The 16,479-nt window shown below is 42.6% G+C and overlaps 1 protein-coding gene across 3 annotated transcripts in view; it reads right to left on the bottom strand.

Annotated features, from left to right (window-relative positions):
- Nucleotides 1-16,479, bottom strand: part of MIER3 (MIER family member 3) — a 31,808-nt gene that overhangs the window by 6,326 nt on the left and 9,003 nt on the right. For 2 of the 3 annotated variants that reach the window (XM_058679958.1, XM_058679960.1), the window contains 7 exons: nt 13,991-14,125; nt 12,707-12,827; nt 11,504-11,589; nt 11,278-11,350; nt 8,117-8,268; nt 5,144-5,225; nt 3,490-3,584 (listed from right to left, as the gene is read on the bottom strand). In XM_058679958.1, the coding sequence (XP_058535941.1) occupies nt 3,490-3,584; nt 5,144-5,225; nt 8,117-8,268; nt 11,278-11,350; nt 11,504-11,589; nt 12,707-12,827; nt 13,991-14,125 (744 nt within the window). The remainder of the gene's footprint in view (nt 1-3,489; nt 3,585-5,143; nt 5,226-8,116; nt 8,269-11,277; nt 11,351-11,503; nt 11,590-12,706; nt 12,828-13,990; nt 14,126-16,479) is intronic. The other variant, XM_058679959.1, reaches the window with a different exon arrangement.

Below are 16,479 nucleotides of genomic sequence, written 5' to 3'. Positions count from 1 at the left end.
CGAAGTGCACTGCTTTCCTATGTTTCACAAATGAGAAGTTGAAACCTCCACACCATTTATATTAGCATCTATCTCCCAAAAACTAAGTATCTGGATACAAATGTAACAAAATACACACATGATCTGTATGAGCAGAACTGCTAAACTCTAAGGAAATCAGAAAAGAAACACGCGGAGGGGTAGTCTACAGCCACAGCTCAGCACAGACATAACTGTCAGGCCGTCAGTTCTTCCCAACTTCACTAAATCCCGAACAAAACTAGCAAATATGCTTGAGGCTATTGATCAACTAGGTCTATGCAGAAAAGAAAAAGACCCAAAATGATTACTATAACAGCTGAAGCAAAAGGGAGGAAGTCCAAGGACTGATATTACCCAACCTTAGGAAAACCACGAGAATCAAGGAAGTATGGTATCAGCAGGAGGAAACAAATAGATCACCAGAACAGGAAAGAACACCATAAATGCACCCACAAAGCCAGTGCTGTGGTCCAGCAAGCTAAACTGCCACCTGTAGCACTGCCATCCCATATGGGCACTGGCTGGAGTCCCAGCTGTAGCACTTCAGTTTCCTGCTAACACACCAGGGAAAAACACAGGAAGATGGCCCAAGCTCGGGTCCCTGCAACTGTGTGGTAGACCTGCAAGATGCTCTCGGCTCTGGTCCAGCCCAGTACTGGCTGCTCTGACCATGTGGAGAATGAACAAGCAGACGAAAGATCTGTCTCTCTCTAACTTTGCATTTCAAACAAATCGGTATTGCTTTAAAACAAAACACAGAAACAGAACAGGGGTCAGCACTGCAGCACAGTGGGTTCAGTCGCTGCGTGTGATGCTGCCATCCCATCCTCAAGTTCCAGCTACCAAGCTTATGATCCAGCTTCCTGTTAATGCACCCAGGAAGCCACTTAAAGAATGATCAGGCAGATGGAAAATCCCCCAACCCTGGCTCAGCTTTCTAAATACAAAAGACCTCCTAAAGAACATACAAGCTGGGATGTCTCTCCCTCTCTCCTTTCAAGAGGCGCCCACCTCCTGGCCCTCTCCTGGGGGCGCTTTCCCCTGCCCTCTGCATTTTACATACACTTGGTCACTCGGCAAAGAAAACTTCTGTTTTTCAAAAAACAACAAACAAACTATACAAATCCCATATAATCTCAATGTAAATCATTACTTTAATTAATAATATATCATTATTGTCTCATTAACTGTACAAAACATACCACACTGATATAAATTGGTAATACGGGAATCTCTAGGGATAAAGACATATGTGAACCGTTTACTTTCACTCAATTTTGCTTAAACCTAACACTGCTCTACAAAAATAAAATCTACTAATTTTTTTAAAGATTTATTTTATTTTCATTACAAAGTCAGATATACAGAGAGGAGGAGAGACAGAGAGGAAGATCTTCCGTCCGATGATTCACTCCCCAAGTGACCACAACAGCTGGTGCTATGCCAATCCGAAGCTGGGAGCCAGGAGCCAGGAGCTTCCTCCAGGTCTCCCACGCGGGTGCAAGGTCCCAAGGCTTTGAGCTGTCCTCAACTGCTTTCCCAGGCCACAATCAGGGAGCTGGATGGGAAATGGAGCTGCCGGGATTAGAACCGGCGCCCATATGGGATCCCGGGGCGTTCAAGGTGAGGACTTTAGCCGTTAGGCCACGGCGCCAGACCCAAAATCTACTAATTTTTAAAGGCATAAAATATTGGTCTGTCCACATACCAACTTTAGCACTCTGTCTTCCTTTAGATGAGGAGGTAATAAACAAAGCGTCTTAAAACGAACTGATTATTGAAAAATATTAGTGACAAATACACTCTCTCTTAAAATAGAATGTATTTTGTAAGGTCATTGTATTTTATAAGGACTGGCATTGCTGTGCAGAGGGTTAAGCCATCAGCATCCTATATGAGCACCATTCAAGCCCTGGCTGCTCTACTTCCAAATCAGCTCCCTGCTAATGTGTCTGGGAAAGCAGTGGAAAACATCCCATGCACTTGGGCCCCTGCACTCAGTCTGGTTCAGGCTCCTGGCTCAGCCTGGCACAGCTGCAGCTGTTGTAGCCATTTGGGGAGTGAACCAGCACACTATCTGTATCTCTCCCCTTCTAGAACTCTTTCAAATAAATAAGTACATAGTTTTAAAAGTATTTTTAGGTTAACAGCAAAACTGAGCAAGGGACAGAGCTTCCACGTAGAGCCTGTGGCCACACAGCCACAGCTTCCCCCACCATCAACATCCAACATCAGTTTGATCTGTTAATACACCAGCCCCACTGACAACATGGGCGCTCCAAGTCCAGAGTCTTCATTAAGGTCATTCCTGAGCTACATTCTTTGGGTTTTGGATGGAGACGTCTGTTCATGCATGACATATTCCACAGCACAGCTCGACTGCACATAAGCCCTCTGTGCTCTGCCTCTGCACCCCTTTCTTCCCAATCCCTGACAACCAGTGGTCACTGGCAGACTGGCCGTTCCAAATGATCACATTACAGGGGATTTTGCTGATTGGATTCTTTCACTTAGAAATGGTCTCTAAGGTCCCTCACATTTTTCTGAGTGCATGTGACTTGACAGCTCACTCATTTTCCATGCTGAGTTAATAGTCCTGTCGCTCCACTCACCTCAAAGAACAGACTGGGTCAGGTTTTGGCAACTATTTGTTGCTAAATCATTCACTAAGAGTATGTTTAATTTATAGGAAACTATCAAATGTCCTTCCAAAGCAGCTATACTATTTTGTATTCTCACCTGATATTAATGAAGAGTTTTCATTGTTCCACAATTCTTACTAGTATTTCATGCTGTTGAGATATATTTTTAGTTGCTTTTAGTTATGTTTCCTCTCTGAGCACCTAAAATTCTTACTACTGAAGAAAAAATATTTTCTGAGGTCACAACTGTGTGAATAATTTAAAAACAAATAACTGTCAAGGAAACATGCAGGGGTTGGTACAGTGGGTAAAGCCACAGCCTGCAATGCTGGCATCCCCCAGGGCGCTGCCTCACATCAAGTCTGCCCCCTGTCGTCAGCTGGAGGATGCATTGGAAGATGGCCCTATTGCTGGAAGCTCTTGGCTCCTGGTTTCAGCCTGGGCCAACCCCAGCCGCTGTGGTCATTTGGGAGGTGAACTAGTTGATGGAAAAAAATCTCTCTCTTCCTCTTGTTCTGGAACTCTGCCTTTCAAATAAATAAATCCATTTAAGAAAATGTAAGAGCATGACATCCTGAAAAATGTAGTAAACACAACTTCTGTGACTATTACTATCAGGCTCACCATGTCAAATGATACGGACACTGTCAGCAAGCCCTGCAGCAGCCAGAGTGGCTTGCATGAGCAAATTCTAGACATGTGGAGAGTGATATTAGGAATGCTAATGGTTGGAGAACATTAAGTGGTTGCCTTTTTTTCTGATTTAAATGAATTCTAAATTAGTCACTCATATGCATGGTAATTAGTAGGCAATTTCTGTATTTACCTTATTTTTCTGTATAAGATGGAAATCCTTTCCAAACAGCATTAGTGCATGTTCAAAGCTCCGGCATTCTTCTTCTGTCCACGCAGTCATTCCTTCTAAAAACAATTACAAAAAATTCATTGGCCTCAAAACTTTTACATGAATCCTGTGTTTATTTTTGCTATCTTGCATGTACACGCATGTGCACTCACACAGTGTCTCTCTCTCTCACACACACAGAGTTTTGTATGTTGGAAATTTCACTGTTTAAAAAAACTCTAAAAAACTAGAATACAAAAATATAAACATTTTGTTCTTCTGACTTGTGTAATAAGAACTTAACATTTTTCCATAATTAAGTCTTGCTTTCCTTAAGTATGCATGTACACACACACATGCACACACTACTTTTATCTGGGGGGAGGGAAATGTTATTTTGTTGATGGGGGAAAGCAGCCATATTTCAGTTTTATACCAAACCTGTTAAGTTCTTTACAGATACAAGCAATGCAAATTTACTTAAGGTTGGAAATACATTTGGGAACCGGTCCATGCTCTAAAATATTATATCCATTAAGCTTTCCAGATGCTAATGCTGATAATCTCACTCAATGATACTGGGATCCAGGTGCCCAAAGCCATTAAAGGTACCCTACAATATAAATTAGAACAGTTTAAGGAAGAAACTAGTATTTAGTTTTCTAGTTTTGAGAATTCAAAATAATTTTTTTAAAAGATTCATTTATTTTTATTGCAAAGCCAGATATACAGAGAGGAGGAAAGATAGAGGGGAAGATCTTTCATCTGATGATTCACTCCCCAAGTGACCACAATGGCCGGTGCTGCGCTGATCTGAAGCCAGGAGCCAGGAGCTTCCTCCAGGTCTCCCACATGGGTGCAGGGTCCCAAGGTTTCGGGCAATCCTCGACTGCTTTCCCAGGCCACAAGCAGGAAGCTGGATGGGAAGCGGGGCTGCCAGGATTAGAACCAGTGCCCATATGGGATCCTGGGGCATTCAAGGTAAGGACTTTAACTGCTAGGCCACTGTGCCAAGCCCAAATTTAAAATAAGTTTTTAAGAGAACCAGCTTCTACATGGGAAAGCACCTCAAAAGACTATTTTCAGTTTGGTATTTTTCTAAGCATTTATGTATTAGTATTTGCATTTTACATCTTTTTCATGAAAGCTACAATACAAATTAATTTGGAAACCATGATAAATTCTGTAAGCTAATCGTTACGGGATAGATAAAACAAAATGTAAGGACTGCAAACTTATTACAAGGTTACTAAAAACACAATTCTTCCAATAAATTTAGTGGAACACATTATATATATTTTAATCTTTAGTCTTTTCATTTCTTGTCCAGTTTTAAAAACAACCTTTTTTCAATGAAATCATAAAATCACTCTTCGTCAATTACTTTGGACACAATGCCATCTCTGAGGTCTGCTTTCTTCTGTAACTATTTCTTTAGGCAAATGGAGGTGACAGTGGATAATTAATTATATTTGGACAATCTGTGGTAAATCTAAAAATACAGGGCAAGAAAAGGAACGCATTATTTCCTATGATGACCACAGACATTATCTAAGTGTCCAGGATTGCTGTGTCCTCCTCCAGCTCCTTGGGACCCTCCCTTGTGAATTCCCGGATCTGAGCCCGTGTTTCTTACCTTGAGATGACTTTCCGTTGCAGCAGTACCTTTCAATTGCTTCTTTTATGTTATGGTTACATTTGAGAAGTTCATACAATGCCTAGGTGATTGAGAAGGAAAAATACCCAATAAAAACTACCAAACATTCGTTTCAACAGCACTTCAATAAAATGAGTACATCCTAAGAAGCTTGACACACACTGGCTGAAACGTTTGCTGCCTGCAGGACATCCGAAGGTGATTCTTGATTCTTCTGAGAAGTCATTTCTAGCAACAATTGTTTTTTTTCTTTGCAGTATTACAGAAAGAAGGGAAGATACAGAGAAAAAGGAGATCTTCCTCTGGGGGTTCACTCCCCAAATGACCACAGCAGCTGCAGCTTGGCTGGGCCATGACAAAGACAGGAAGGAGCCTGGCACTCCACTCTGGTCTCTCCCAAGGGTGTCTGGGGCCACGTGTTTGAGCCACCTTCTGCTGCCTTCTCAGGCACATGAGCAAGGAGCTGCACTGCAAGCAAAGCCGGCAGGTGCAAACAGCACCATGGAGGCAGGCCTAACCTCCTGCAGCACGCACGGCAGTGGCGCCTCTGAACTTTCTCACTTATTAAATTATGGGCCTTTCTGAGCTGAGAGTTCCTATATTTTAGATTCTAATGGGGGGGGGGATTAGAATTAAAACCCATTTGCTGGTATCATTTTCCCTCTGTCTTTAATTTTGAGGAAACAAAAAAACATCACGCCTGGAAAAGGATACACACTTTAATGAAGTTTTATTATTATGACCTCAATTAATCCTACCACGAAAGGCATCACTTTGCAAATTATAATTTCTTCCTAGTCAATCTGTCTGGAATCATGAACTCTACAAACAGGAGACAGAATTCAACTGAAGCTTAATTAATTAATCAGCCTTTCCACATAAGTTTTATGGTGGTTCAATATTAGAAAAAAAGTTTAGTATTCTCAGTAGGTAACATGAAAACACTCATTTCAGGGTCAGCAATGGCATCCCACCCATATGGGCACTGGTTCAAGTTCCGGTCACTCCAATTCTGATTCAGCTCCCTGCTACCATGTACGGGAAAGCAGCAGAATATAGCCCAAGCCCTTGGGCTCACACACCCAAGCCGCAGACCTGGAAAAATTCTGGATCCTGCCTTCAATCTGATACCACCCAGCCTTTGCAGGCATGTGGGGAGTGCACCAGTCAATGGAAGATTTTCTCTCTTATCCTTCTCTTTAAAAAAAAAAAAAAGTTGATAAAAAACCACATTCACCTCAAGAGCTACTAAAAAGGTATTTGATAAATCAATATTCATTCCTAACTTTAAAAGGACAAAAACTGTAACAGCTGTGAATAGAAGGATACTGCCTTCTACAAGAAAAACAGCCTTTGTTAAGCCAAAAACCAATAGTAATGCAAAAACTACAATATTTTTGGGCGAGTGCATTGGCTCAACTGGGTAATCCTCTACTTCCAATTGTGGCATCCCATATGGGCACCAGTTCAAGCCCTGGCCGCTCCACTTCCCTCCAGTTCTCTGCTTATAGCCTGGGAAAGCAGAGGAAGATGGCCTTGGGACCCTGTACCTGCGTGAGGGACCCGGAAGAAGCTCCTGGGTCCTGGGTCCAGATAAGTTCAGGTCTGACTGGTACAGCCATTTGGGGAGTAAACCAGCAGATGGAAGATCTTTTGTCTCTCCTTCTCTCTATAAATCTACCTTTCTAATAAGTCTTTTTTTTTTTTTTTAATATTTATTTTTATTGCAAAGTCAGATATACAGAGAGAGGAGCAGAGACAGAGAGGAAGGTCCTCCGTCTGATGATTCACTCCCCAAGTGAGCCGCAACGGGCCGGTGCGCGCCGATCCGATGCCGGGAACCTGGAACCTCTTCCCTGCGGGTGCAGGGTCCCAAGGCATTGGGCCGTCCTCAACTGCTTTGCCAGGCCACAAGCAGGGAGCTGGATGGGAAGTGGAGCTGCCGGGATTAGAACTGGCGCCCATATGGGATCCCGGGGCGTTCAAGGCGAGGACCTCAGCCACTAGGCCACGCCGCCGGGCCCTCTAGTAAGTCTTGAACAACTATAAAAACTGGAAAACTTGACAAACTAAAAATGAAAGTTTCAACAGCTAAAGATAAGACATATTTAAAAATAACAGACATTTCTCTACATCAGCAATCTACAATTATAGAGATCGCACTTACAGTATCAGTAAATCTCTCTTTTACACACAATAGACACACATTCAATACAAAAATGCAATGGGACTTCTTTTTAACAGATGACAAAACTACTTCTAAGTTCAGATAGTATGACTTCTTTGTTACACTGTTACTTACGAATTCAAGCTTGAGTCTATTTCTGGATACTCATTAGTACCACATACGTTAGAGACACACAGAGAAAAACATATGGAAAAATGTAAAATGGTACCATAGAAGCAAAACCAGGGACACTGAAAACGCCGACTGGGTAATACTCCAACCCCTACTCCTCATCCTATCACAAGTGTTCTGCAACTACAGGTGCACTAAGCACCCAGCAGATGCTCCTAACTCAGGGTGTCTTCACAGACATCACCTTTCAATCACTTCCTGAGTAAAGAAACATTAAAATACTTCTATCACGAAATCTAGACATCCAACCACAGAGACAATGTTTAAATAAGTGACATTATACAGAATACATAGTAAGACCACTACACAATCCTCAGTGGCAAAATAAAATATTAAGTGATTAAACGTACATAAAATGCTAACTAAAGTAAGACACGTACATTTGCAGGAAAAAAAAACCAGAAAACTTTATAAACTGGTCTATCTCGAGGTCTCAATACTATGTATTTTTAAAAATCAGTGCTTGCATTTTGCTAATTTAAAAAAAAATGAATCCAAAAAGAAATACCAAACTCACATGCAAGAAATACTTGGTTAAATATAAGGAATCAAGAGGATACTCCTGGTTAGCCACTATTTCATCAGAAACATACCTGTTCATTGTCCCTTGTGTGTGTTCCTGCAGAAATTCTATCCATTGCTTTTTCATTTCCAGTTCTTAATGAGGTCTCAACAAGGTACTCCTTAACTTTGCTTTCCAATACCACATCTGGACGCCAAAGTAACTGGTCTTCATTTTCATACACTGATAAAGAAACAACAGTGAACACGCTCTAAAGTGCAAACTCTGCTTCCTCTTCCTTTATAGGGGGCTATGCATTGGGACAACTAACTGATTTTCTGTCAAGCAGAAGCTTTCACTAGCTCTAAAATAAAACAAAACAAAAATTTTAGCAGTAATATGGAATAAGTAGATTTTCTGGTGGTTGGGTTTATTGATCAATCAGAAGGTATATAAAAATACGGAAATGTATAAAAAATATGTAGATTCTTCACTGATTTCATCGGTATTTTCCATTCTCTAACAGCTCTACAAAATGTCTAGAGGTGCAAACAAGGGAGTTGGCATGTGGCACAGTAAGATAACCTTCCACCTGCGGCACTAGCATCCCATATGGGCACAAGTTTGGGTCACAGCTGTATCTCTTCCCACCCAGTTCACTGCCTGTAGCCTGGATTAGCAGTAGAGGACGTCCCAAGTCCTTAGGACCCTGAACCCACCTGGGAGACACAGAATAAGCTTCTGGCTTCGGATCAGCCTGGCTCTGGCCACTGCGGCTGTTTGGGTAGTGAGCCAGTAGACGGAAGGTCTCTCATCTCTCCCTCTCCCTGTAACTCTGGCTTTCTTTTATTTATGTTTTTTTTTAAATAAATCTCTTTCTTTAAAGATTTATTATTTTTATTGGAAGTCAGATGTACAGAGAGGAGCAGAGACAGGGAGATCTTCAGTTCAATGATTCACTCCCCAAGTGACCGCAAAGGTCGAAGCTGAGCTGATACAAACCAGGGTCCCAAGGCTCTGGGCAATCCTCCACTGCTTTCCCAGGCCACAAGCAGGGAGCTGGATAGGAAACTGGATGGGATATGAACCGGTGCCCATATGGGATCCCGGTGTGTTCAAGGCGAGGACTTAAGCCACTAGGCTACTGTGCTGGGCCCAACTCTGGCTTTCAAGTTAAACACATATATCTGGTAATAAGGAAGTACCTAAGAAAGCCCTATTTTCCCTTGATTGATATCCTTCCAAAAGGAGAGTTTTTATTTAAGGAAGGAAGAGGATTAAACGAACCTCTCCTGGGAAGTTTCTAGAAAGGGAAACAAGACAAGTAAACTTTGCACCAGCTTTTAAAAGAGTGATATTGTGTTTTATAATGCATCCTACTGCCTCACTCAGAACCTTTCCTTTAGCTACAGACGGTACAGGCATTTAGCTCAGTGTTTCATAATAAATCAGAAGCACAGGTACCAATTTGTTCAATGCTCATGAGGTACCAAGGGCCATGAGAAATGGTTTATATTTACAACACTATGAAGTAGGAATTATCAGTCCCACTCAGCAGCAAGTTAAAAAATTAGGGAAGATGGACTTCAGAGAGAAGTTTCTGGAATCAGTTTTTTGCTCTTTGGTCACAACTAAAAGAAATTTTTAAAAGTTTGGGTTTACTCCCTCAGTGGCAGGAAGTATATACCTTTCCTCTGGAACGATCACTTGCATTGACTGCATTTTAACTAAAGACATGCACTACCAGGTCTCTAAGTCAGACTGAAACACTAGATCCCAAAAACGTGTGTGGCAGCAGGAGGAAGGCTGCACAGGTACCGCACCGGAACCTCTTCAGCTAATGTCTGCTCCCCTGGGACAACTGACTCAGTTCAGAAAGGAAAGCAGCTTAGGAAAATGGAGAGGCTAGTGGCCACTCAGGCTAACGACCCCGTGGCAGTCAATCCTCCAATACTATTTCTACAATTTTTAGTTATTTATTTGAGAAGCACAGAGACAGACAGACATCTCTGTCCACCTGGCTCATACCCCAAAGGCCTGCAACAACAGGACTGGGCTAAGCTGAAGGTGGGAGCTGGAAACCCAAGCCGGATCTTCCATCCCTGAGCCATCACCTGCTGCTTCACAGCGTATGCATCAGAAGCAGCTAAAAATCAGACAGAGTCAAGATTCTAACGAAGGGGCTCTAATCTGGGATACAGACACCCCAGGCTGGGTCTTCGCCACTTCACCAAACACCTGTTCCTACCTCCTTTAAATGCATCGAGGAATGAGAGGATGGGGAGTTCTGTGATGTTATGTTGCTTTCGTCCTGCGACTTCTCAGGGACAAACTAACTAGGGACAAGGCCAAATGCCCAAGGAAATATTCCAAATGTGAAGGCTGGCACGGTAGCCTAGTGTGTAAAGTCCTCACCTTACATGTGCCAGGATCCCATATGGGCACTGGTTTGTATCCCGGTGGCCCCGGTTCCCATCCAGCTCACTGCTTGTGGCCCAGGAAGGCTGTCAAGGATGGCCCAAAGCCTTGGGACCCTGCACCTGCGTGGGGCTCCTGGGTTCAAATCAGCACATGTCCGGCCTTTGCGGCCGCTTGGGAAATAAACCATTGGATGGAAGATCTTCTGTCTCTGCTCCTCTGTATATCTGACTTTCCAATAAAAATAAATCTTTAAAAAAAAATTCCAAACACGATTTCTGAGTTCAGCTAGGAAAATACACCTGCATTTTATTTCCTAACACCTCTCCATAGCTGGAGCCAACCAAAAAATGAGGAAAAACTGACCACAGGTGATAGGGATGTCCTTGGCCAAAGCAGAGTCTTTACATTCCGTCCCCTGCTCCTTCCCAGCTGAGGCCAGAGATTAGAAACTCCTAGTCTCTTTCTTCTTTAAGAATGTTCTCTCCACAAGATAGCTTCCTTCTCATTTTCAACGTATCCAGGAAGGAGACTAGTCTACTTTCACTGGGATACAGGTCACATGTCAAACCAGGAGGCTCTCCGCTGCTTTAGCTGGCATTACACTACTGCCCAGAAGTACCAGGGTCGTGCCTGGCAAGGATGGCATGATGATGACACGCAGCCTCTTGGTAACTGTGGTGATGTTTTCTCCCAAGTCAGACTGAAATACCCCCAACTCAGGGAGCTTCTCTGACCCCAAATTATCTTCACATTGCCAAGGCTGCTAAATAATCAGGTACTTAAACAGGCACATTAAGCCTACCACTCATCAAAATCCAAAGTTGTCCTTACCTTTCTCGTTACCATCATATTCTCCAAGATAAGGAGGGATCTCTGCCTGATATTGTAAACCAATCATTATTTCCTAGAAGAAAATTGAGAAGTAAAAAACAAATTACTAACATTAATCAGTTGCTGCAAGTCAAGACACTTCACCTTTCCACAAAAAAATTACCAGTAATCGTTCAGAAACATTTCAGAAAACTGTGTTTGTCCAAATGGTCTATATTCAACTTACTTTCCTCAAATCTTCAGGCGAGTTTCCACTGTCCGTTTCAACATCTTCAACCTCTGATTCCTTGTCGCCATCACACGTAGTATTAGCTTTAAAAAGAAGATTCAGGTTTTCATTGCCTATTTTCTCAGCACTTGGGAGAATGCCTGTAGCATTCTATTTAACAGAGTTGGTTAAATAAATGAGATTAACATAAATATACTAAAGCCTTTGTACTATTCTCATAACTTAATAGTCAACAATGAGACACTGAAAAGTCCAGTAAAATCATAATACCCTTAAAATTATTATAGTGTGCTGACAGGGTAAACCATTGTGGTCACCTTAGAAAGAGAGTAGAGTGCTGGTGCTGTGATGATAGCAATTTGGCCAATCCAGTAAAGGGCCGCACACCAGGCTCATCCCAACTGTGTCTGTACACACACCCAGTCAGGTGTGCACATTCTATGAAAAAACACCTCAAAAAAGCAAGCAAGACCACAAGTAAGAAATCACTGCAGTGCACAGCTTTTGAAACACTGTATGGGGTAACACCGAGAGCCGAAAGGGAAAAATACTAAACAATCACTAAACTTTCGGATCAGGGTAACAAAGGCCTTTTAACAGAAATCCAAAAAGCCTATAAAATTTCATGGATGAACTGAGGGTTATTATAGCAACATGTGAGTCTTGAGGAAAGAAAATAGATGGCCTTGCAAAACTAAGTAGACACTTGTTTTCCTACTTTTAAACAAACAAGTTATTTATTTGAAAGGCAGAGTTATGGAAAGGGAGAGACAAAGAGACCTTCTATCTACTGGTTGACTCCCTTTCAAATGGCCACAACGCCCAGAGCTGGCTGGATCAGAAGCCAGGAGCTTCTTAAGGGTCTCCCATGTGGGTGCAGGGGCCGAGGGCTTGGGATTTCCTCTACTGCTTTTCCAGGCATTAGCAAGAAGCTGGATGGAGAGCGGAGCAGCCAGGACTCAAGCTGGTGACCAGATGGGATGCCGGCAGCACACGTGTTGGTTTTATCAACAACAAAGTGCAGGCAGCAGCATTTCAATTTTGAAGTGCCATATTAGTGTACTTCTATGCAAAAAAAAAAAAAAGCAAAAAGAAAAACTTATAACTTTGTTCAGATTATTACAGCATTTTATCTGAACTATGTAAAACATTCAGAATGTGCCAATGCTACTCTTAACTATTACTGACTGGGTTTCTTACATCGTAATGGCCGAGGGAAGAAATCCGAAGTTTCATGAGGGGTCACCGAGGGCATCAGATCGTCTGCCGAAGACTGGGTTTCTTCATCATCACCCGACAGCAGGTCTTTCGCTATTTCTTCCTGGAAGAACGGGAAGATGGTGCCAGAGTTAGAGGTGATTATCTGCCATCAACTAAAGGAAACATCTTATCACACCTCATACAGTGAAGAATTAGTTAAAACTAAGAGCTCAGTTTTGAGGAAGTTCGTTTAGTAACATTTTAATTTTGACTACATATAATATTTAATAACATACTATTAAATACTAATAATCAAAGTGTAGTTACACACTTGTAGCAATTTGCCTAATTTTCAGTATGTGGGAAGCTTATCATGAAGCTGTAGGCTAATTTTTAGCAAATTTACAAGAAAAATAATCGCCTTCCACGTACTTGACAATTATACTATCTGCCATTAAATTATAAAAGAAAAAAAAAGCTTCCAAATTTTCCCCTTGTAACAGTTTAAAAATGAACAGTTCAGCCTCGTGGTAACCTGGCAAGAAGCCTGATTTGCATTGACTCCTCCCCCGTAAGCAGTCATCCTTGCCGGGAACACAGAAGGCACTCTACACTCTGCTGAAGGATGACGTCACTGAAACCTGTGGTCCATTGCCACCACACTGAATTGGGGAAGGGAACAGTCTAAGCCACAGAAAGAGGCTCCAAGATGTGCACTCCTCTCCTGGGCTGACATCCGAAAGGCAAAAACAACCTGCCCAGGGCACTGAGGGCAGAGCCACGGCTGGCAGTATCAGCTACCTGGGCTAGCAGTAGGGGCTGCCTTCTGCGAGGACAACTCCTGGGATGAGCCTATGTTAGAGAAATCACCAAGGCCTGGGGTGCTGTTGCTACCAGAGCCAAGAAAAGAAAACTCTCCAACCACACGATGCCTAAAGCGGGCTGCAGGCAACGTTTCTGGGGGACTCCTTAAGACAGTCATTTACACGCTTATAGAAGCAAAGAAATTAAGGCAAAAATTAAGTTTAGATATAATCTATGCAGGAAAGAAGAAAAAGCTACGGGGAGAGGGGAATTTAGAATGCAACATAGTACAAAGTTGCTGCTACTATTCAAATAGAATGATTAACGCAAAACAATTTCTCTATCAGTTAGAAAAATAAGAGCCATGGATCACCAAGAAGTTTATATAGTTCAAATGTTAAAGACCCTTTCAATGAAGGAAACAAATAAAAACAGCCAGGTGGTAATGGATTTTCAATGATTTTAAATGCTCGTACTTACTTTGTCTAATGTCATATCTGGTAATTCATCTGCAAGTTCACTTGGGGAGCTGTTTGCACTAGAGTTTGCGACTGCTGGAATTGCAGGTTCGTAGCCATAGAATGCCAACAAATCTTCTAGGGGCATATTTCCTTCCTATTCAAGTCAAGGCACAAACATGAACTCAATCAAAACCACATAATGAACTGCAGGTAAACTAAGACATCCTTACATTCAAAAAGCTATCATTCAAGCTAAGTTTTAATGTTTCTGTTTGAACTGTTGGCAGAAACAGGATCATGCACCCAGAGCTATAATGTATTAGCAAAAGCTTAACATTTCAGTTTTTATTTTCCAACACTATTTCATGTCTTAAAAATTCTCCCTAAACTTGCTTTTTTGGAGTAGATTTTTTTTAAGCTTTCACATTAATTTGCCTTGGGGCCAGTGTTGTGGCAATGGCAGGTAAAGTTGCTACCTGCACTGCTGTTATCCCATATGTGTGCCAGATTGGGCACAGGCCAAGTCCTTGGCTGCCCCACTTCCAATCCAGCTCCCTGCTAATGCGCCAGGAAAGCAGAAGCTGGCCCAAGTGCTCAGGGTCGTGCATGCTGTGGGAGACCTGGTTTCAGCCTCACCCAGCCCCAGCTGTTGCTGCCATTTGGGAAGTGAATCGGGATGGAAATGGAAGGAAGATCTCTCTCTCTGTGTAACTTTGCCTTTCAAATAAAACACATATTTTCTAAATCATTTCAAAAACACTTCTTAATTAGAAGCAATTGCTTAAATAGAAGCAAAGGTTCATGAAATGGAGTTTGTTGTCTTGTCATTAAGGAACATCTGACTACTTCATCTCAGTCAGTTCATGTTTGCTGAGCACCTACTAACATTATCAGCAACATGTATATAACAAGGCCTAAAGTGCAACTGTTCTTTTACAGTCTATCAGATATTCTATATCAGTTTTTATCTTTAAACTTTCTGATGAAGGCTGATTATCACTTTCTGGCAGGTGACAAAACCAAGGCTTTGTTTGGGGTTCCAAGCTCAGCCCTTTGCGTTCTCACTGGCTGCAGATGCACAGTGCGGGTGACTTTCAATGCTCTGGCTTTGGGAACATGCAGTCAACGCAAAGAGCGTTGGGTGCTCAGAACAGAAAGAAGTTCATCCACGCCAATGGGAAACCTCCCAATGCAAAGACCTCAACAGTGGCCAAGTCAAACTGAAAGCCTCTCCACTGCTCCTTGAATCATGCCCACAGTCCCCCCAACCCATTCCCTTGGGTTCACATGTGGTCAACTAAGAGGTGCCTGGGCTGCAGGCCTGACCAAGCACTTGTCAGTAGTATTTTTCAAACTGTTCATTTATTTATTTTTTAAAAAGGTTTATCTCATTTATTTGAAAGACAGTGTACTGGAGAGGGAGATAGGGACAGATCTGTCATCCCCGATGACCACAGGTAGGTCAGGCCAAAGCCAGAAGAAGCCTCAAAATTTGTCTTGTCCATTTCCCATGAATATCAGGAACCAAGCACTTCAGCCTCCTTCTGCTGCTTTCCCAAGTGCATTAGCAGGAAGCTGGACTGGACGTGGAGCAGCTGGGACTCAAGCCAAGGCCCAGGTGGGATGCTGGCATTACAGGCTGTAGCTTAATCCACTGTTCCACAACACTGGCCCCCAGCCCTCTCAGTTTCATACTCGCTCCCTGAGCTGGGGAAGGGGGTGATCTCCCTTCACTGTGCACTTAAGTTCACCTTGATGCACCACCTTCCAGTTACCCTACAGAGAGCTATTTAAATTGAAATTATAGGAAAGCCTTGATCACAAGGAATTCAGTCTTTGTGAAGAAACTGATGAGTTAAAAAAAATCCTAGGGCCTGGCGCAGCAGTCTAGTGGCTAAAGTCCTAGCCTTGTATGTGTCAAGATCCCATACGGGCACTGGTTCGTATCCCAGCTGTTCCACTTCCCATCCAGCTCCCTGCTTGTGGTCTGGGAAAGCAGTTGAGGACAGTCCAAGGCCTTGGGACCCTGCATCTGTGTGGGAGACCTGGAGGAAGTTCCTGGCTCCTGGCTTTGTATCAGCTCAGCTCCAGCCTTTGCAGTCACTTGGGGAGTCAATCATTGGATGGAAGATCTTTCTCTCTGTCTCTCCTCTCTGTAGATATGACTTTCTAACAAAAAATAGTAATCAATCTTTAAAAATTAAAATAAAAAATCCTAAGAGTACAGTAGCTATAATACTCAATTCTAGAATATTATAAATCTTAAAAAAGGGGAAGAGAAGGTCTACATGCCAGGAATAATGAATACAGGCTACTGTAGTACACACAAAAGGTGAAGGCTCAGCAAACTCTTCAAAGAGGACAGACAGCTGAGCGCAAGCAACACATGATCCACCATCAATGACACTGGCTAAGCAATGTTAATTACCAGGGTACCATGTTGAGTGCAGTGCAAGACACAGGCATCGTTAATGCTCTGGGAAAGCAGTGGAAGATAGCACAAGGTCT

The sequence above is a fragment of the Ochotona princeps genome, chromosome 23 (assembly GCF_030435755.1).
Source record: "Ochotona princeps isolate mOchPri1 chromosome 23, mOchPri1.hap1, whole genome shotgun sequence".
Lineage (NCBI taxonomy): Eukaryota > Metazoa > Chordata > Mammalia > Lagomorpha > Ochotonidae > Ochotona > Ochotona princeps.
The sequence above is the reverse complement of the archived record's forward strand: the minus strand, read 5'-3'. Positions and strand labels throughout refer to the sequence as shown.